Here is a 21932-nt window from a genome sequence, read left to right as displayed (position 1 = left end):
ATAATGTTTATATTCATTTCCAGGACTATGAACACCAATTAATTAACATATATGCTGTACTACTATGTGAAAGTCTTTAGCAATGTGTGTGTTTGCTTTTTTGCAAAAAAGACAAGAACCCAAAGCTGAAAACCATAGAGCTGATAAGAGAACAAATGACAGCTCAATAGACAAAAAATATTTTTCTAATGGTGGAAATCTAAGGCCAAGATAAAAAAACACTTTGTTTTATTGTAGTACAAATAATGTAAAATACATATTAAATTAGTATACGTAATAACAATATATATTCTAAAACCATTTTTAATATGTTATGAAACATGGTATTATTTTATCTGTTTTCCGTAATTGAAAACAAACCCATTATATGCATTGAAAGCGACATCTGATGGTGATTTCGTTCGCAACCCAAATTCAGTCTATTGCTGGGTTCGGACAGAAAATATTCGAAATTCAAGATGGCTAGATGTTACGATGGTGTCTTAGACTTTTGTCGTTAACTTTATTTGTTTTGTGTGAAAAAGTGCTGTTTTCACTATGGCTGACTTAAGTGTTGATATATCAAAGTTGCCTGACGAGATTAGAGATAAGTTGGCTGAGTTGGACTTGGAGTTGTCTGAAGGTAAGAATGCAGTAAGTCTGCGAATCTCGGAGATCGATAATTTGTTAAGTTTGACTTTTTGTTTGAATTAGTTGTTCTTTGGTTACGGAAATCCCGCCGAAATATTTTTTTGAAAGTTTTTATTAAAGTTTGCTTGTAGTCGTCTCTCCTTAAGTTTACTGACGTAACCAATGACAGCTGATGTGATGTTTTTGGATAAATATTGAAATATGAATAGCTGAGTTGCCGTAGGCCGAAACACATGCGATGTGTTTGGTTTGTTGACTGACAAGAAATATCCCAATGTTTTAATTATTTCTCGATTAGTCACACATGATCTGCAGAGGAATGCAGTAGTCTTGTCACGATTAGTTGTTTTTCATTCATTAAGCCGCATCAAACCGAAGTAACTTCATTTGTACAAAGTACAACTTTGTTGGTACCTACGCGACGTCGAAGCCGTACTTGTGGAAGCTAAATATTTAACTGCAGACTCCTCGGTTTCGCTTGCGTGATATTCGTGTCTCCGATATCGGGTTTTGAATGGACTGTTTTTGATCAAACTTCCTGCATAAAACTATATTCTTATAACTCTACTGTGTGCTTTAATCATCCGCGCGCGCCATTGAACTAATTATTTCGATAGATTATGTTTGTATTTAGAAGAATTTGTGCAATAAGGGCTAGTAAGCTTTCTGCATAATATATAGATTTAGCATATCTGTACATTTTGCTGATGTCCATTTATAGTATCAATTAACTTATAATCAGTACTGAGCTAAAAATCATTTAATTATCTATTGCTCATTATGTTCCTAATCTTGAATTGTTTGATGTTTTACATGTATTTTAGTTTAATAGCTATTTTGGATGCATTTTTATGTCTATCATATATCTATCTATATACATTATAGGGTCAATGGAGTAGTATTTGTTTATATAATTTACATTTATTTTCTTTATGGATTTTTAAATATATTGTATAAAACAGAATAAATAAATATTCTTATAAGATTACTCTAATGTTATTATTGTTAACAGAGTAACTATTCACTTCAAATTAAATTCAGATCATCATACAAGTAGCAAAATACTGTACTTCCATAATAATGTTTTAAGAAAGAAATATATAATTCATATTGCCACTGCAGTTAAAACCCCTAAATAAATATACTTACTACCACTTTCATCAAAAGTTTGATATGTTTCTTCTTGACCAAGCTAAAAATTCATACAATGTGTGTGATTTTTTATTTAGCCAGTGGTCGTGATCATAGTTTAATTATAGTCTTATTATCTTGATTGTTAACTCTTTTACCTATTAATTTTATAAGCATATATAAAGCATAATTACAAGATCATAATAATATATTAAAAATGTGACGTCATACAGAATTTTAAACATTTGAATGCAACCGTAAAATATCTGCACATTATTTTTAAATCTTTATTTTATATTTATTATAAAAGAAAGTCCCCCTCCGTGTCAGTCTGTCTGTCTGGGTGCGAAAAACTGAAAAACTACCGAACGGATTTTTATACAGATTTCACTAATAGACAAAGTGGAAATGGAAGGGTTTATTGTATAATTAGATTTCCGCTAATTTACAGAAAACTATAAACTATATTATAGTTTTCTGTAAATTAGCGGAAATATAACAATGTTTGAACGATGTCGAAAAAAATCATATATTTACTGTCGTGCGCCGCGAAAATTATTGATGATACATAAAAATAATGTACTACATGTTTAAAGTAATCATCATTGCCTACAAAAAAGTCTACTAGGCTATTTGTCTAACTGTTATAGTTAAGTCACAATAAGCGCTTTTTGTAATTTGTCAATCAAAACATGGTTACAATCGATAGATGGTTACGTTCATATCATGATCTTATCCATCCTTATCCAAATAAATTGCTTTATAATTAAGATTGTATATGTACCAGTAAATTCCTCTTAGAAGTTAACATATAAAAATTATAAATTCCAAAAGTAGGGAAAATGTCGCGGAGTAAGCAATTCGGACCCATAATTAATAGCCATCTACTAAGTATAAGTACACATTTCACAGTTGAATTTAAATTTATTATAGAGCAGAAAGATTTTTTTGTTTGTTTGATTATACCCACTCTAACCCAATGAACTTCGAAACTACTGGACCGATTTTAACCCTTTGTTTTTCCAATAGAACGCTTTTATCAAATAAATTAGAGATCCTTAAGAAAATTGTAATAATGTAGGCAACCTAAAATAGCAAATTATTGGCTTTAAAATTCGTTATTAGGCGTGCGCTGAGAAAGCTATTAATGATAAATAAAAGTACTACATGATTCTCATTACCAAAAAACTGACGGCGACCGACTTGAATTAAAGCGGAAGCGGAGCGGAGCTTGAATTCGGAATTAAAGCGGATGAAGTCGCGGGCAATAGCTAGTATTTACTATAAATGTAGCAATGCATGCATAGCGAATGTTTTTGTTTGAAAATTAATTACCATTAAGCGAATTATGTATTATTTATTTTTAATGTGCTTATATATTTCTTATTAGACAAGTAATTATAAAATTTGTTGATGTTATATTATTGCTTGCGTCTTTGTGATGTGTTGAACAAAATCTGTTTTTAAAGATTAAGATAGAAACGGTAGCAAAAATACTTATTAGTAATGTCAAAACTATAATAACCACGAATATACGCATATTATTATTAAAACAATATTAAATTTCGGGAAAAAATTTAAAAAACCATGTTATTCGGTTAGTTTTTCTACGATAACGTGGTTAGGTATTTCATAACAAAAACAAAAATCATAATGCATTTATTTCAATCAGGCCTATATTAAGCACGTACTGAATGTTTACTCTATCACTGGTTAGCAGGGCAGATTCTACATCCATGATGACCATAAAATAGTCTGTTATGTTGAATTCATAGTCAGACACTTTAGTTTTATTTATGTGTACTTATAACAAGTTAGACAGGAAGTTAAATTACGAGAGGTTTAAAAATGAACGGCAGTAAAATAAATGTATGATGGCTTATGCCACAAGAGTGCACAGCACACCACATCAACAAGTCCTTGGCGGACGTTCAGTGAACCGTACGCATGACTGCTACATTCGTTGGCTAGATGCGTTTTAGGAACGAACAGTTTATAGGGCGTTTAAGACATTTCGCAGCTCAAATATACCGACTGGTGCTTAGGCCGTTTTTTAAGGTTGGCATGACGTATCAACACAAACCCGTTTGACGTCGTGACGCGGTCTGACAAGACCATGCAGAACCATGTCCTAACACTTCCAAGTACATAATTATTTGTAATAAGTGTTCACAGTAAAAGGAAAAACGACAATAAAAATCACTGTAACATACCATATCTCTTTGATATTATTTATAAATATATAATAATACCTATTGTATGTTACTTATAACTCTAGTACAATACCTATACTAAACTTGTAGCTACGCCTGCGTGTACCGGTTTTACTTATGTTAAAAATGCAAAAGTTGCTGCGTATAATAAGGTCAACTCAACAAACTAACTTTAAATAACATTAAAAGGTAATATTCAAAGATATTTCGGCACAAAAAGATGATAATCTTTTCAGTGTTTTAAGCAAAATCTATATATATATATATATAAGGCAAAGTTGACTCACTGACTCATCTATCTACGCACAGCTCTAACCACTTGATGGATCGGGCTGAAATTTTTCACACAGATTGTCATAACAACGTAGGCATCCGCTAAGAAGAATTTTTGGTAATTCCAACCCTAAGTTAAATAGGCGATAAAAGTTTGTATAAAATCCTTCATTTATCAACTTATTTTTCAACATCCATGAAACTTTGACTTTAGGTTTAAAACTAAAGAAATACGTGTTTCAAAGGGGATGAACATATTTATGAAAGTTTCTGATTTTTTAAGTAATTATTCAAGTCGTCAATAAAACTTGGTATATCTATGTAACTGACTGACTGACTGACTGACTGGCTGATCTATCAACGTAGGAGGCCGGATCTAATGTCCAGTACGGTGATTACGATTTAGCCAAGATTTATCCAATGGACATTTTGATGCCTAATTTCCTATTGTTGCGAAATAAATTACTCGGTTTCGTATAAGAAGAACCTATAGAAGAGCATGATCGTTTGCCTGACACGAGTTCAGTACTAAATGGAATAATGAATTATAAACCGAGGAAATATCTGTTGAAGAGTACGGTCCTTTATCTGATACGTCATCAGTTTGCATTGAGGGAGAGTAGGAGGTGCCTGTTCTAGAGAGCGTGACCTTTTTTGTGTGATTTGCCTCTTGCGTCTTGCATCTTCAGTACACAGTGAAACTTTACCAGAATTGTTGACTGAGATAGGTAGCACTGATGAATTTGCGTCATTATTAATAAATAAAAAAGTAATAAGAAATCTAGGGATATACTATTACACAAGAAAAAATGTAATAACTTTATTTCATCACAAAAATCAAATTAAAAATCCCGATTATCACAGGAAAGCTGTTGCTAGCTAGCAGGATGAAAATCCTGAAGTGAAAACAGAAGCTGCTTCCTTTAACTCCGAAAGATCTTCCATTTGAATTCAAACGTAATCTGTTTCCCCTCAAAGTATGTCTGCAATGACTGTAAGAAGTCTCAAGGACAGACTTTCAAATTTGCGGGAATAGACTTTACAGAAAACTGCTTCTCACATGTGCAGTTCAGGCATATTGTTCTATTAGCAGCAAGACATTTTTTTTTAACCTTTGTAGTTAAAATTTACCAAATCTAAAATTGAACTTAACGTGAGCAAATCCGCGGGCAAAAGCTAGTAATAAATAAAACCGTGACGAATGGTTTGTAAGCCCATATCTCTAACGCTACTTGGTGAGCACCCATTATGGTGGTCAAAGCGCACTATGAAAATAAGAAGTTTAAATACGAACACGATGGGGCTGCATCCCATAAAACCGTAGATACAAGCTCCCAAAAAATTTGGTGAAGTGGTCACAAAGGCAACTCGAAAATAAGAAGTTTAAATATTTGATTATAGGAGAATCTGTGTAGTGTTATTTATAATTTTTTTCAATCTTAATACTCTCCACACCAAACAAATCTTGCGTTGCGGTTAATTCAACATCTCCTGAGAATGAATGTTTAATTTTCATACTAAATATGAAGTTTAAATATATACAAAAAATTTATAAATAAATACTAATTTATTTTAGACCATATTAATAAGTCCACAACAACAAGGTAATACGTTCGTATCTATGTTACGGTTGTTAGTGAAATCTAGAATTGCCATCCTAGGAGGTCATGACCTCACATTATTCTACCTATTGAGCCCCGAAGCCACCTCGGTCCTCGACCCAATGTTTGACTATTGGGCAGCAAGGCATCTCCCCGAAACGTCTAATGACTTTTTACGTCTAAAGACATTAAAATCATCTGTCCTCGCCTCCTTAAACCATACCACTTGTGCAGTTGCGTTTTAGCCTCAACAACCAACATGATTGTTATGGGGCCCTAAGCGTCTGGGATATGAGCTTTGGATTTTTTTGTCACATGGTCACAAGACACAACGAATAAGATGAGGCTATGCGATTTAGGGCCACAGATTAAGCTTTAAAAAATTTGGTTACTTAGTCACATATACCTCACCTAGGTTCAGAGATTGTAATAAAACATATATATGACGCGTTTACTTGACAACCATAGCCTTTAAACTTTGTCGCGTCGCTGTCTAGACAGCGCGGTGCGGGCATTTACCACGGGATCAATTGCGTCGGACTGCTGTAACTCTTTATATTGTGGTACTAGGGTCATCTCATAAGTTTTAGTAAGTTCATATCAATCATCAATTGGATTTTTTGGAAACCTGAAGTCAATATACTGCTACTTGACTAAGTGGATTCTCCTTACGGGAGGATTTGCCCATAATCACCACGCTAGGCCATCGAAGTAGCTGATAGTGGAACAGGACGCTGCTGTCCGTTCTTTGATATACTTATTCCTTTAGTCGCTTCGTACGACACCCGCGCGAAGAGGAGGAATGGTGACAACTGTAGTCTGGTCTGCCGCCACCACACTTTGCTATTGCATGTATGATAGTGTTTAGAGATGGTTTCCCCATTTCAGCAGATCATCTGATCTGATCCTCACCAAATTGAAGTTAATAACCTAAAACACCCCTGCAAAAACAAAAATCTATATTGGCTTATTAGACAAACATGTTGAAAAACATCGCGCAAAAAATACGCGCGTCATAAATTACCTCCCCATTGTTCCCAGCTTTGTTATAAATAGCTAGCTTTAGTGTCTACGGAGAAGTGCGATAAACGAATCGCAAAATGTCTTGAAATTTTATAACCCCGCGCGTCTTCGTCCGCGAATGAGTCGACTTCAAAAAATAGTCGTATGTTGTCGCGGACTGTTTTATAGAACTTTAAAGAAACAACAATTCCGACAATGCCGATATACTTACTACATACTTCCGTCGTTTGGCGTAACGTTTACCGTTCACGCATCGCACGGATCAGAATCTCTTAAAAAGGATATTTTGCAGTTTTTGCAATATTTCTCATTAATGATAGTAGCGTGATGTTATATAGCCATAATTGTTACTACAAATCGAAAACAAAAAAAAACGAAACAGCATTTTCTGAGATTAGCGCGTTCAACCAAACAAAATTTAAAAGCTTTATAATATTTCAACTATTCCTATCCAAAAAACCACGTCCATCTAAAACTCCGTTGCACCGATTTTGAAAGACAAATGCGGAAAAAATAGTGATGCTATCCTGTAGAAGCTGTTTGCTTTTCCGGGATAAAAAGAAGCCTATGAGCTATTCCAGACTATATTATAGGTATCTCTGCCAGATTTCAGCCAAATCGATTCATTCGTTGTGGCGTTAAAGCGTAACAAATATCCATACATACATCCAACCATCCATGCATCTATCCTCACAAACTTTCGCATTTATAATTTTAGTAGGATGGTACGCATGCATTCGATCGTTGTCCTATATGCCTTGCGACTTGCTGTTATCTGAGAATAATTGTGTCCTTGATCTCCGACAATATTCATCAGATCTTCATTAAAATAGACAATACATGCTTGGTAGTATACACTATTACACAAAAAAAGAATTAATAAAATATAACGGAGATATGAGGTAAAATTGATATAAAAATCATCCTATTTCCCGGAGGAAACTTATTGTTTATCGGGATAAAAAGTATCCTATATGTTGACCCGGGTTATCAGCTACCACTATACCAAATTTTATTTCAATACGTTCAGTAGTTTTCACGTGATGCCCGATAATGACAGACAGACAGACAGACAAAAATTAAATAAAAATCTGTTTTGGACTTAGTATCTATTATATAGCATCCCCCGGGCAAAATTTTTAAAATATATTAAATGTACAGAAATCTGCCAGTTACAGTTTTATTATAAGTATAGATTAAGGAAAAATCAAATATAATATGATTAGATTTTTCTCTACAATTCTTCCCTGGATACAAAAAACTCTTAAGCAACGCTCTTTGGGAATGGTGTATTTTTATGTCATTTTGCAATTGAAAAAAAATCTTGTAAAATTTCAGAAACACCGATGTGCGAGCTCTACCAAACGTAGGTGCTTATTTCGCTGATATTTCTGTTTGTTTACCTCTGGCTGGTTCGGAAAAGCTAATATATATTAATTTTAAAAATTAAATATCTAATATTATCTCAGAGTGTATCTAAATTGTAATATAAATGATATCATAAAATATTTGCTTGTTAGTCGCATATTAAAACAGTTTTTGCATTTCAGTTTGAAATTAGGCTTCTCGTTGATATTTTGTACAACATTATGTCCTAGTAACTAGTGGTTGCCCGCAACTTCATTCGCATACAATTTGTATATGTTTTATTTGCGATACGTAAATGTTTCTAATACTAAAATTAGTCTCCATATACCTACCTACACTTTTAAGGATTGTTTAAAAAAAAACGTCAAAAACGTACGATTCACACAATTGTTACAGTCGTTTTATAAAGTGGGTAAATAATTTATCTTTTGGTAACTATATATAAATATTAGCAAGATATTTATTTTAAAATTTATTAGGATTTTTACAAATAAGCTAATAATTTTTATTTAAGTAATAAATAGTTTTCAAAAACCAAATTAAAATTACATTATTAATGTTCGTGACGTTTGAGTTGTTGGGTATTTTGATATAAATACGACAGCATTATCTATATCATTGCATTATCTATACACTTCAGGCCTGTATGGGCTCGATCGAAACAAAGATACCTCCTGGTGTCTTAGTCGTTATCACAATATTTCAACGTTTCTTTTAATGTTTCAACTGCCAATGTACCACCAAGGTACATTTTAGAAACAATCTTTTTTAGCAACTAACTGCCTTCTTTTTAATACGGATCCATTGGAACACAGAGATCAGGTTCATCACATATATTTTGTAGGGAGCCCATATTCCGGTCTTGGGCCGCTTGTAGCGGTGCTTTGCGTCTCGTGTTCGTTATTTAGGCTCTAATAACAACGCTGCTTTACCGGTTAGGGGTTATCATTCCAGCAGCTTGGAAACCCAACCTCCTCGGATCCCCGAACTACGTGCCCCACCATTGCATTTTTAGTTTCGCGGTTCGTTGAGATATGTTGGTCGTTCTTTCTGTTCTAGGAATCACCTCATTTCTTCATTGATCACGAAAATATACTCTAAGCTCTCCATGTGTGAGTGACACTTTTATACTTTTATTTTCAGTCCCTCAACGACTAAAAATCGATGTGATTACATGATAAAAGCGGGCCGAATTATGAACGCCCACCTTTTTGTTTGAGACTAATTAGATGGAATCGCACTTTTTCCGTATTTTCAAAGTTAATCAATGACTCGAACACACGCATTGTATGTAGATTTTTTGGCAAAGGCGCACCATATATTTTATTTGAAGCAATGCATTCCACTGTAAACATTTATTGTAAATCATTTGATTACGTCTCGAACGTAAGCATTTAAGAAAACTGTTCTACATGAAATTTTACGGACATCCCAATAGAAACATCTTTTCTGTGTCCTGTTCGGCACACGGAATATGTTAAGTAGAATAGATGTGGTTGGGTTTTGTAATAAAATAAGTAAACCTCGTAGTTTCATCACTAGAATAGATGGACGGTCAAATCATTCTAATATTAATACAATTAATGAAATTGATCTAGATTGTCTTTCAAAATAGAAAATACCACATGAAATGAGTCATGAGAGATTCTTATTCAGCCGTCTTTTCTTCCTAGTTTTTTTAGGATTAGTGCTATCCGTTTTTATGGGAAACATTATAAAAAAGACAGTTTTTTAATAACCATCAATTTCGTTTACTTTATAGAATTGTGTTTTATAATAAAGAATTGGCACTTTTGACAAACATGCGTCTAAATGCACTTGCTTGCTTCGAGTTTGAAATTAATCACAATTGCCGATATTCAATTTAGTTAATAAAAGGTACCGAAAACACTTTTCTATGTTAAGATTTACCTTTCTGCGAATGAGATAGTTACAATTTAACTCAAATATTTTTATGTAATATCATCCGCCCATGGCGCATTTGATACAAATATAGACTCAACTCAAAATCAGCTTAGATGCTGTCTTTGATTTCTGTAATAAAATTGAAAACTTTCTCTGGAGACTAACATTGTGTTATAAGAGTAAAGAGAGGAGCGAGAGAGGTGACCTTTTTCCTGTAGTTAGTCAATCACTGAAGTCATAAATATAGAAATTGAATGCAATGAGGCTATAAGTAGCGTGCTCCACATTATATTCTCCGATTTAGACCCCTACGCCATTACGGCAATAGGTTAATGCTCAATTACGCTGGGAGACAACAAGTACTTACCGTTGCTTGGCGGGATTCTTTTATCATTCGGATTACGATAATATTATGTTTAAAGGTATAGTCAATAAAATTAATTTATAGATAAGCTCTTTATATTCTTCTACACAACCCACTTTGTCATATATCACACATATCATGGGGTGCATAAAATATTTAATTATCCCGCTTAGTGTGAGTTTTTTATTCAAGCAATTGAATATCACTTTTTACTATAACGGCAAAGAAATATTTTTCTTTGCCGTTATAGTCCATGTTCCATGCCTTGACAATATTCTCAAAGGCGTGTGAAAGTTCCTAGAATTATCTACGTTGATATATGGTGGTAGAAGTTAAAATAAATAGTAAAGAGCTGACAAAAGTACAAAGGATGGCCACACTGATGATCTCGGGCGCTTTAAGAACTACGCCGGCTGCAGCGCTGGAGATTCCTCTGGGACTGTGTCCTTTAGACTTGGAAACTAATAAAAAAACACTAGCACAATGGTATAGGATTAAAATGTCAAAACAAAGTAAAAGCAGTTTCATGAATAAAGGACATGCAGCTATTGACCAAATGTACGTAGATAAACTGTCTATAATAATCTTGAATAATGATCTTATTATATGTATAAAAGACAGCGTGGGTATCTACAAAGCTCAATGGGGCTGGAATCTTTAACAGTACCACTCCAGAAAAGGAACAAATAATAAGCGTAGGCATATACGGAAGTGTCTTCCAGGCCAAGACTTACTCGAATGCCACAAAGGCCACGTGCCAGTAGCTTAATAGACACTTGACGTACAGAGAACTAGCTATCTGCACTAAAAGCCCGCGACGGAAAGGATATCACTTCTGGCTTAGTGAAAGAATGTGATACATTAATTTCACTAGCTGTGAAAACATACGTGTCCAATTCTTGGGATTCCGGACACCAAATCGAGACAACGGAAAAGCAGATAAGCTAGCAAGAAGGCGCAAGTGTTTTTACGGGTCTGAGTCTCGCTTACTCATTCCGTATAACATTACAAAAAGAGTGATAGAGGGTGTCAAAGAATGAGAATCGAAGGCAAGATAGAATTATTCGACGCATACAGGCAGAAGAAGAAGAAGACAAAGCAACTAATGTCACAGAGCAGAACCAACATAGCATTGATAGCAAGTATAAGCACGAGGCATTGCCTGATAAATAGACACCAAAAAAAAACATAAAATGTGAATAGGTCCAGAATGTGGTGAGGTGGAATCCAGCTTTCACTTTATAGCAGAGTGAGTGATCTATATACGTGCTGGTATAATGGAAACTACAAGGTAACGATAAAAGGATAAAGTTAGGGGAATATGGTGGAATGGTACTTACATAGGACAGATTCTCCGTCTGGCAATGGCAGGATATCCCTTAATAAATACAAGAAATGTGAAGTCCTATCCGCACATGGACCTATCCGCACATGGACAATTTGGTGGACTTCGGCAAAAACCCTTTTTTTCTGAGAAACTTGTGCTCTATAGAAGGCCGGTAAACACAAACAAATCGAAGTGTTTTGCGGTCTTCTAAGAATTCCGTTAATATCATGTTAGTTTCCAAAGCTATTTACGCCTTAATTTTAGAAAGAAAAAATGGTATCTTTATACCAACGTAGTCTAATGGAGTAGGTACCTAAAACATCTCTTGATATCAGCTAGAATTTACTCGTCGACAAGTCCATTAGCGTAATCTGGAAATAGATTCCTTGCAAAAAGTATCAACTCACGATAAAATATATTGACAAAGACTTATTTTTTTAAAGATCCTAGTTCCGATTTTTTAAGTAAAAGATAAAAGATCAAATAAACTACCTACTGTTACAGTAATTACTATTTAGATTGAATTACCGCAAATGTTGCTAAGATGCCTATCATGCGTATGAGATAAGTTGAGAAAATGGGTAGATATCATTATCTCATGGCCTCACATGTCTTTGTTTCACAGTTCACTACAAAATTTAGAACTGTTTATTTGTTTGAAAATTTAGTTCTATTTTTGATCTTTTATTATACTTATATTGGTCCAAGATATAATTAGTTCTATATTTGCGACCGTATATTATTTTTGTGATCAATAAAGACCAGAAATTTCTATTGTGACCAACTATTTTATCAATAAATAAATTTTGTGTTTATGATATAACTAGCTGATGTCCGCGACTTAGTCCGTATTTTGTTTTCTTTTTAAAGCATATTTTAAGGTGTATATTCTTCTAAAAAGAAAGGCTTTGAGTAGGTTGATAATTTTTACGTTAAATGTCCAATTGGAATGGATTAAAAAATATTTCCTGCCTTGATGATAAAACTATTTATTTGAGAAAACTAATTTGACTTAACTATGATAGTCAGATATATTCCCGCGGATTTTATGTAGGTAATAATGACTACTTTAATCATGTAATACATAATATTCACGAAGTAATGAATTTTATAGGCAAAATTTTGCTACTTTGGGTTACATTATTGCAATTTTCACAAGGATCTCCAATGTTTTTGAAAATAAATTAAAGCCTATGTAATAATAACGAAAAAAGATCTAAAATCGGTTAAGTTCTTTCGAGTCCTTTTTAAACATTTAAAATAAAAGTTTCCTCTTTATAATATGTATTAGCATAGATTTATAAAATATGTTTTTAAATATCTAACAGACCTAATGGTCTTAAAATTATTATGCAAGGTCAGCCATTAACTGATACAAGTAGCAACCGCCGCACTGCCGGTTTTTGTTAAAAAAAAACCTTACAAAATAAGTAACCAATAGTATTTGTAAGACTGGCCTTGTACTTTCAAACAATCAGAACATCAATGAAATTGGTTCAGTGTTTTTCCAGCACAGCACTATTACAAACGTAGAATACAATTGTATCGCAGCTCGGCGTCATGTGTTGGATTAAAAAGCAACATGCTACACGAATAAATCTAGATATGAGCGTACATTAAAGAAGTATTTCATTTCATTGACTTATTTTCTTTTTACCCAGACAATCACACAGATCCACATCAATACGTGGCCTGATAAAAATACAATAAATTTGAATATTATCACAAATTAGCTAAAGTTACTCTGAGAGATTGAGCCAAGGTAACTGCCTGCTATAGGATCTTGTAGACTCGATAACCTTTTCGATAATTCTTTACAAAGAGCTCGTGCCTGTGGTCCCCACGGTCCCAAAGTATCTACTCCAAAAGGCACAAAAATGAAACTGCTATCCAGGTTTTCATATTTACGCCTCTTGGCCTGCTCGGCAATGGTAGCAGCCGCACCCACCATTGACGAGGTGGCCTGGATTTGTGATGCAGCTAGGGTATCGACACAAGTTGTATCCCACACAAGTGACCTTCCCAGCCTCCAAGAAATGAGCGTCATACTATCAGGTCCTTGTCATCGCTCCGCGCCAAACCAGTAGGTTCTAATAAAGCTGGTACGTGAGCGGTAGCAAGAGATCGTCTGATGATGTCGTTGATGGTGCTATGGGGAGAAAAGCGACCAGCACTTCTTAAACAGGAGAGTCCATGGTGACCGTAGGTGTCAACGCTGTTACCGCAGAGGCATCGATGAGTTTGAATTATAGAGGCGCCAAGCCTAAGACACCGTCAAAGTGGTGTGGTCTAACATAGTGCCCAGGTTAGCTGAAGGGAGAGCCAGTAGCCGGACTCCTTAGCAGAGAGAGCGAGAAGACGCGTACGCTCTCTTTTAGATGTCATTTGGTCTAAAAGTGTGTCAAAGGTGTTTTTGCAAATAATGTCGTCCCACTGTCACTTTGAAGAACAAGAAACCGGCAGACCAACTTTTTCATGCCTCTGCAGATGGTTTGAGCTATGGTATGATCAATACCCATTCAGCCGTATTTTTCCTTTTCACAAATAAGTCAATAATACGAAATAAGTCGTCCTACCTATGTAACTTATTTAGCGGATAGAATTATTAGAAAGTATTTTTGATCGTTTGTACTTCTTTCATGCAGCAACCGGGCAACAGATAAACGTGATTTTTGGCGAGATAATTATTGCTTTGTGTGTTCTAGGCTATTCAAAATGCAACTTTCCTATGGAATAGATTTCGAGCGCAATTTTTTATTTTATATCGTCTTCATGCTATATTAGCTGACCGGTTTCGCTAAGGTACCTTAAGTATTTTAACTATTTTGTTGAAATTAAATAAGAATTATTAGCACACATTTTATAAAATGCAAATCAATTATAAAGATATCTGGCACATTTAAAGTTACAGTTATCAAAGAAATTACTGTAACTAATGTATCAGTTTGACAAGCCTGATGCGTCGCTTCTTTTCAATCGTCTAAGACAGCGGGAGGTGAGGTATCTCTGCATAGTTTAGTCTCATACAAGACTGAAGTGTGTCTAAAATGCTAGATTTATATCATTTAAGAAAATATCTGGCAGATATTAATTCATAGTTAAATAAAATTACTGTAACAATAGTCTATTCGTCGGTTGTTTCAGAGAATTGAAAACTTCAACATTGTTGCTCAAAATACCTTTATGATACTTCAATTAAAAAGAAACACGTGTACCGACTTAGCTGCTTTCAAGATCGGATGTTAAGAGCATATTATTATTTCTCCCGAAATATTTGCTACGCTTTTTAGATACCCACGTTCACTTATTGTATGTATTTGAATAAAAGAAAATTATTTTTGCTGTTCGTATTTATTGTACTTTATAAAGAATCGAAAGAAAAATATGTTTATTAAAAAAATTGGTTGCCTGTAAAGTCGGTATACGGGCGAAAGTTTTACGTGACAACGACTTTGAGTGGTAAAATAATTTTAATGTGAATATTCATTCGTATAGTAGGAAGAAGGATGAAATAATAGTAACAATTTAAAACATTTATTTATACAAAGAATTATATTTAAAACATTAATTTATACAAAGAATCTCGCACTGAATTTCATATTAACAAAATTTTATTTTTACCTTTACACATACATACGTATTTATATACAAATATACATACAATAACTTGCAATACATTTGCGTACAATGAAACAGCGTTTACTACAAAGGGACGCGTGCCTTTCACTTTTTATGTCTGTCTCTCTCGCTCTTAGGCGGGCTAACCATGCCCGAGTGGAAGGGACGCGTGCCTCTCACTCGCTCTCATTGTGAGCGCATAACGTGAGCGGAGCGTAACGCAGTTTCTTAAAGTGTCACCCGGCAAACCAATTTATAAGACGTTGTCACGTCAATATGCCATCAAACCATTTTATAACACCTTAGTTGTTGTCACCTAGGAATTAAGACTTATTAGGACTAGGTAAATTATTGTTAGGACTTCAGGCTTCCTTTCAGGGCGGCCGAGTTCGATCCCCAGTAAGCACCTCTTACTTCGAGGAGTTAAGTGTTTAAGCAAATAAATATCACTTTTTTAAAGGTGAGGGAAAAAATCGTGAGGAAGCCTGCATGCCTGAGAGTTCTTTGTATAATGTTCTCAAAGGCGTGTTAAGTCTACCAATCCTCACTTGGTCAGCGCACTTTAGTAGATTAAAGCCTAAACTCTACACATTTACGATCACGCGGGCTGCACTCATGTGGGACGCAGTTTAACTACAGCGATCTATCACACATCAGATCAGCACGCGGGCAGATAACCGCATTAAAGAAAAAGAGCTAATATAATAAATCATAACAAAATATATGATGTCTAAAATCTTAAAATATAATCAAAATTCAAACTTCATTTATTTCGAGTAGGCCTAATATAAGCACTTTTGAAACGTCAAGTCTGTCTGTTTGTAGTGACTCTACCACCGGTTCGGAAGGCAGATTCTACCGAGAAGAAGCCGGCAAGAAACTCAGCAGTTGCTCTTTTCCAACATCAAAAATTTACATTTTAACATTCATTATTCTATCTTGTGAGAGATGAAAGCGGAGCCGGATGCTTTCAAGCAACCATGTCATTAAGAAATTCATCAATTGTATAATAACCTCGATTTAATAAATGTGTTTTATCACATTCTTCGACCAAATTATTGTGCCAGGTCGGAATTTTCGTCTGAATTTCATGACTACAATGAGGCTAACAATTATCCTTTCATTTCACCCGAAGATTTGATGGTTGATTCCCCAGACGAGTATGAGGTTTTATAACCATACGGAAAGTTTTGCGTATAGACGGAAGGCGAACGTGATTAGTTTGTGCTTTTATGCGATTATGATTATGTACTAAACACGGAGAGGGTTACTAAACACGAAATATACAACATACACTAGTTTGATATGAAATCAGTAAGTAATTTGTTGCAGAATAGTATGTTACCTGATTTATTCGCCGTCCCGACGACGATGTTCATTAAGGTAGTATTATCCGGCAGTATAGAAGATAAAATTGTTTCTCAATGAATGTAGTGTTTTCAACCGACGTTAAAAAAAGAATGAGGTTCTCTATTCGACTGTATGTTTATTTTATGCATATTTGTTACGCGATTAATCCGCCAATTATACATCGGTTTTCATAATTCTTCGGAATGTCAATACCTTAGAAGTACTCTCATTTTAATTTGATGAAGATCTATCGAAGGGACCCTGGCAAAATCGAAGGAACTCTTCAAATATTAAAGGAGCATCGATGGCAAATACAGTATTTTTTAATCTAACTAGAGCTTCTTCTTTCTAAACGTACCGAGTCAAACTGATGAGATGAAGACCAAAGATGGCCGAACCCGCTCAAAAGACTTTGACAAAAATTCAAGTTCAATCAGTGACATACACAAATGTGTAAATGGCCTTAATGAAGGAAAAAGTCTTTGTACACATCCCAATCTATTCCTCCTACTAAATTTCAGAGAACTTAAAACCACCAAGCGACTTAAAAGCGGGTAGGCAGGCTTTGATAACTCTAGGCAACGATTGTTATTTTGTACAAACTATTGCAAAAGTATAACACGTGGTACTTGAATAATTCAGTGGGTGTCTACGCTGTCATGTATTAATTTAGGATGCGCAAGATGAAACCGAAATGTAAATTTTCTATTGTACATACAAGCCGGGTCTAATTAATTTGTCTTTTACAAAGATGATGTCAGTGTCCCCCTATACATGCTGTCGTAATCCGAGGCAAACCCTCAACAGGAAGATGCATTTAGGAAATTAAAAGCCAAGGCATGAGGCATTCTAAAGTATTCGAAAATGATGTTCCTACGATGTTAACAAACTGATGATTAATTTTGCTAGCAATATCTTATCACTGAATTTATCGTACATTCGACGAGTGCAGGGTGATTCATGTTGTTATTTAGACCTAACGTATTTTCCTAACAACCCAGTTTTGTACCATGTCTAGAACAATCTTGTTTTAACCCACGATAGTATTTGTTTGTTTGGAGTTAGAGGTTGTATGTTCGTCTTATTGCGTTTACTTATTATCATTTTACTGAAGACTACTGGACCGATTTACATAGACTTAGTTTTTAGATTTGCCCTATATAGGTACAACAGCCTCGTTGAACAAGTGGTTATCATATTCAGATCACGATGCTCTGCGTTCGATTCCCGGGTGTTTTTATCAAGATATTCTTAGAACCGGAGTTTGTAAATTAAAATTTACGGTGATTCATCCCCGTGCCTCAGAGAGCACGTTTAGCTATAAGCTTTGCCCGTAATCTCTTTCCGGTCATGTCGGATCTGCAGTCCCATCGGACAACGAGGGTGAGGGAAGAAAGGGTGCACCTGTGTCGGCGCTCACACTCGTGCAGTATGTTACCTACCGCGTAGTTGCAAAATCTCGTGTAATAAAGTGTATTTTGATTTGATTCGAGACTAATCGGCTGAATGGCCGAAATCGGTCAGGGAATATATATAAATCGGTCACTTCCAACCATCGCATACATGTCCTATGCTTTAGGACATGTATGCGATGGTTGGAAGTGGATTGTTTATGACAGATTTTTAATTTCATTACTTATACAGGATAATTTTGGAACCACTGCGGATTTTTTTTTGTTGGTTCGGTATCGGTAATAGAACATATTTACAAAAAAAAATTCATATATTTTTTTTACCATGTCCGAGCATAAATGAAAAAAATCATGGCTACTCGTATTACTAGGTGTCTACCTAAATAAATAATAGCCCACTTCCATCTTAGGCTGCATCATCACTTACCACCAGATGTGATTGCAGTCATGGGCTAACTTGTAGTAAATTAAAAAAAAAATACATCGTATTGCGTGGGCGTGCATAGCTAAGTAATGGGGTGGTCCATTTAAATTGTTAAAGTTATTATTATGCTTTATTTTTTGGAATTACCGCTGCGACGATTGGACCGAGTGCGAGAACGTTGATCAAAGTTAAATGCTAAGAGCTATTTTACGCTATTTTATTATCCGGGGACTAATCTTTTGTAACCGTTAAGAAAAACATAAAAATAAAAAATGTATGTTCATGTATTTGTATTAAATTATCCGCACTGACAAAAAAATTTCCGAATTTCGATTTCGAGAAATTCCGATACAAATATTCTTTAGATTACGCAAACGTACGGCTTTTATTTGTCGATTTTTAGTGATTCTACCACTGACTCTATGCTGGTCTTGGTAACTAGAAGACAAAGATCTAAAATCAACAAGTCATTCCTTGTCCACCAAAAAATAATCAATCATATGAAATTTGAGGAAAAATAAAATACGTACATATTTACAATTTCCAATGGAAAGCAACGAGGAAAAGTCGTGGGTGAAATTCAAGGATACGGAAATCCCCTGATTAGCTGAAATAATAGCGTGATAATAATGTGTTTTTTTAAACTTAAAGTGTATTAACTATTTAATATTTTAAAAGCTTTATTATTAATCACTATATAATATCGGTGTCTGTCCGAAAGCGATAAACTCAAAACCACAGAAACGATAGTCAGACCGTTATCACCTATAGGAATGATTCATGAGTAAAATTAGGTAATTCATTAAGAATTGTGTAAATTGGCTAAAATATGACGTCGATTGTTGAAGTTTTTGGAAAAATCATGTCGCCTGGGCGCTTTACTGGCGTGCGCCGCGTAAAGCAATATAATAATATGAATACAGTTATTATCACGGAATTATAAACTGTAGCAAAGCTACGTCTAATTTGTAATATTAACACCCAACGAAGAAAACACTTCAAATAAATAGATTTTCTGGTGCAGTTATTTTATTAAATTAGAGTACAGTTTTCTGCATCTTATCTAAAACTGTCTTATGTACGAAAAACGCACGAAACAAGTGTTTTGTTTTATATATTTGTTATAGTTACAACTATAACACAATACTGGCATTTAAGGTTATAATTGTTGATATATTATATTTCATGCAGGCATGCTAAGATATCCTAATATGTATCATCTTTATTAATATAAACATCAAATCATATGGAGGTACAACAGTTGCATGGGGCCATCAAATCGGAAGTGAGTGAAATACCAGGTCGACCGCTCGTGGACAATGAAAGGCGCAATAGGTTGTCGCTAAAGTGACGTCAGATGTGCGCTCTTGTTGTCACTTCCGTTCAATTAAGCATATCCAGCGTAGCTCACCAATGTTAGACAAACTGCTGTACCTTTAGTATTAGGTTTTGCTTAACGGCAAAAAATATTATCACCTAGCTTACCTAGTTTTATCATATTTTAGTTAGCTACAGCGTTACTAGCGTTCTCAGGAGTAACGCGATAAAATAAAACTCCTTAGTTCTTACAGAACTTGTTACTTCAAATCAAATGCTATTAAGTTCAATTCACTTTGATATTAGTGTGTTTAGTCCTCGTAAATAATCTTACGATTTTTGTATCGATATTTAATTTTAGGAGTACTGAAATCCGAATGGCCAAATCTCAACGCTCACTAGTTGGACTTGACTTTCTTTGTGACTTGTTATTCTAAGATGAGCCCACTAAAGGCCGCGCTCTTAGAATGAGAGGGTACAGGCCGCAGTCCACCACGCTGGCCAAGTGCTGGCTGGTGGACTTCACGGACACCTTTCTGAACATTATGAAGACCTCCCAGGCAAACAATGGTGCCTTTGACTGTTTAGGAAAGTGAGAGTGTATTGCTTTAAACGTTATAACTTCGAAAAGTAAGAGGAGGTACGTGCCGGAGATTGAACTCCGTTCCTCCGAAAGTGAAGCCGAAGTTCGCCACTAGGCTGTTACCGCATTGTTAAGGTAATATCATATTATCAAAGTCAAAACCAAATATTCCTTTATTCAAATAGGCACGGAGATGAAACTTTTGATGCGTACATGTAAAATATAAGCGAGTTGATAGTGACAACTAAATTCGTCAACTTATAACATAGGCTACGAGGATTCCAAACGCGCCCTAGCCTAAGAAGAAGCCCACAACAAACTTTGACGGTTGTTTATTTTTGTTATCACCATCTCACATTGTCATTTAAAACTATTTGAGAAGCAACCTGGTTAGAGTAATAATTTACACACAGGCTTTTTTATCGTTGATGTAGTCCTTCATATTAAAGTTAAACTTTTCTATTAGCTTACGTTTAATACAAACTTTGAACTTTTGAAGAGACTCCAAGATATTAACTGGTAGTTTATTGTAAAATTGTATACAATTTTGTTTTAAATGAATTACTTAATTTATGTAGTCTAGTTTATTGCACTGTTATCTTACGGAAAAATCAACTCGTACAGTGACATTTTGATAAGCAATATCCTTTCTTATCACCTAAAAACACGTTTATAATAATCTAAAGGTATCAGTCTTTTTAATTTTCCAAGCCCCTGTTTTGGTACAGTAGTATATCGGTACCCGTAGCCCCCGCTGTATTTTATTTAATATTAATGCTCACAATAAAAAGGGTTTTAATTATTTCCTATTCCTTGGAAACGAGCTTTAAACTAAAATTCCGATTTCACTTGCAATAAAAGTTGACTGGTTTACCCTACGTATCGTTTACCGAAAATTCTTTGGTACCGACATGATCAGCTGTAGAGTTTCCCAAACAGCAGAAAAAGAATACTGCAAATTTATTCGGTGTATCGCTTTGTGAAAACGCTCCTCATATTCATCGTGTTAGAAGAAACACGATAACTAAAGCGGACCTAATGGTTCTCTATTGAATCTCGCCAATTGTGTGCCATGAAATTTTTTACCAAAGTTCCGCCAACAGAACTGGCTGTAGAAGTGTGAGTTTGAGCTTTATGACATGGTAAAAAGATCCATTTTTATACGATTTTAAATAACAATAATTTATTTCCGCAGATTCAATAACTAGATACATATTCGTGATTTAAGTTTTGTTTAATTTATATTTAAAAACATTAAAAATATTTGATTGATTGAAAATTTATTATTAACAATAACAAATTTTCTACTTTAAATACGAGAAAGAGAAAAGAGTATATATTTTATTATTATTATTGTGACGTTATATATTTTGCCTGATGGGAAGGCTTTGGC

The 21932-nt window shown here is 34.6% G+C and overlaps 1 protein-coding gene across 6 annotated transcripts in view; it reads left to right on the top strand.

Moving 5' to 3' along the window:
* The first annotated feature begins 451 nt into the window (after positions 1–451).
* Positions 452–21932, top strand: part of LOC120636021 (disco-interacting protein 2) — a 130756-nt gene continuing 109275 nt past the window's right edge. For all 6 annotated transcript variants that reach the window (XM_039907257.1, XM_039907256.1, XM_039907255.1 and 3 more), the window contains exon 1: positions 452–622. In XM_039907257.1, coding sequence (XP_039763191.1) covers positions 538–622 — 85 coding nt within the window. In that variant the 5' untranslated portion in view covers positions 452–537. The remainder of the gene's footprint in view (positions 623–21932) is intronic.

This window comes from Pararge aegeria, chromosome Z, assembly GCF_905163445.1.
Source record: "Pararge aegeria chromosome Z, ilParAegt1.1, whole genome shotgun sequence".
Taxonomy (NCBI): Eukaryota; Metazoa; Arthropoda; class Insecta; order Lepidoptera; family Nymphalidae; genus Pararge; species Pararge aegeria.
The sequence above is the reverse complement of the archived record's forward strand: the minus strand, read 5'-3'. Positions and strand labels throughout refer to the sequence as shown.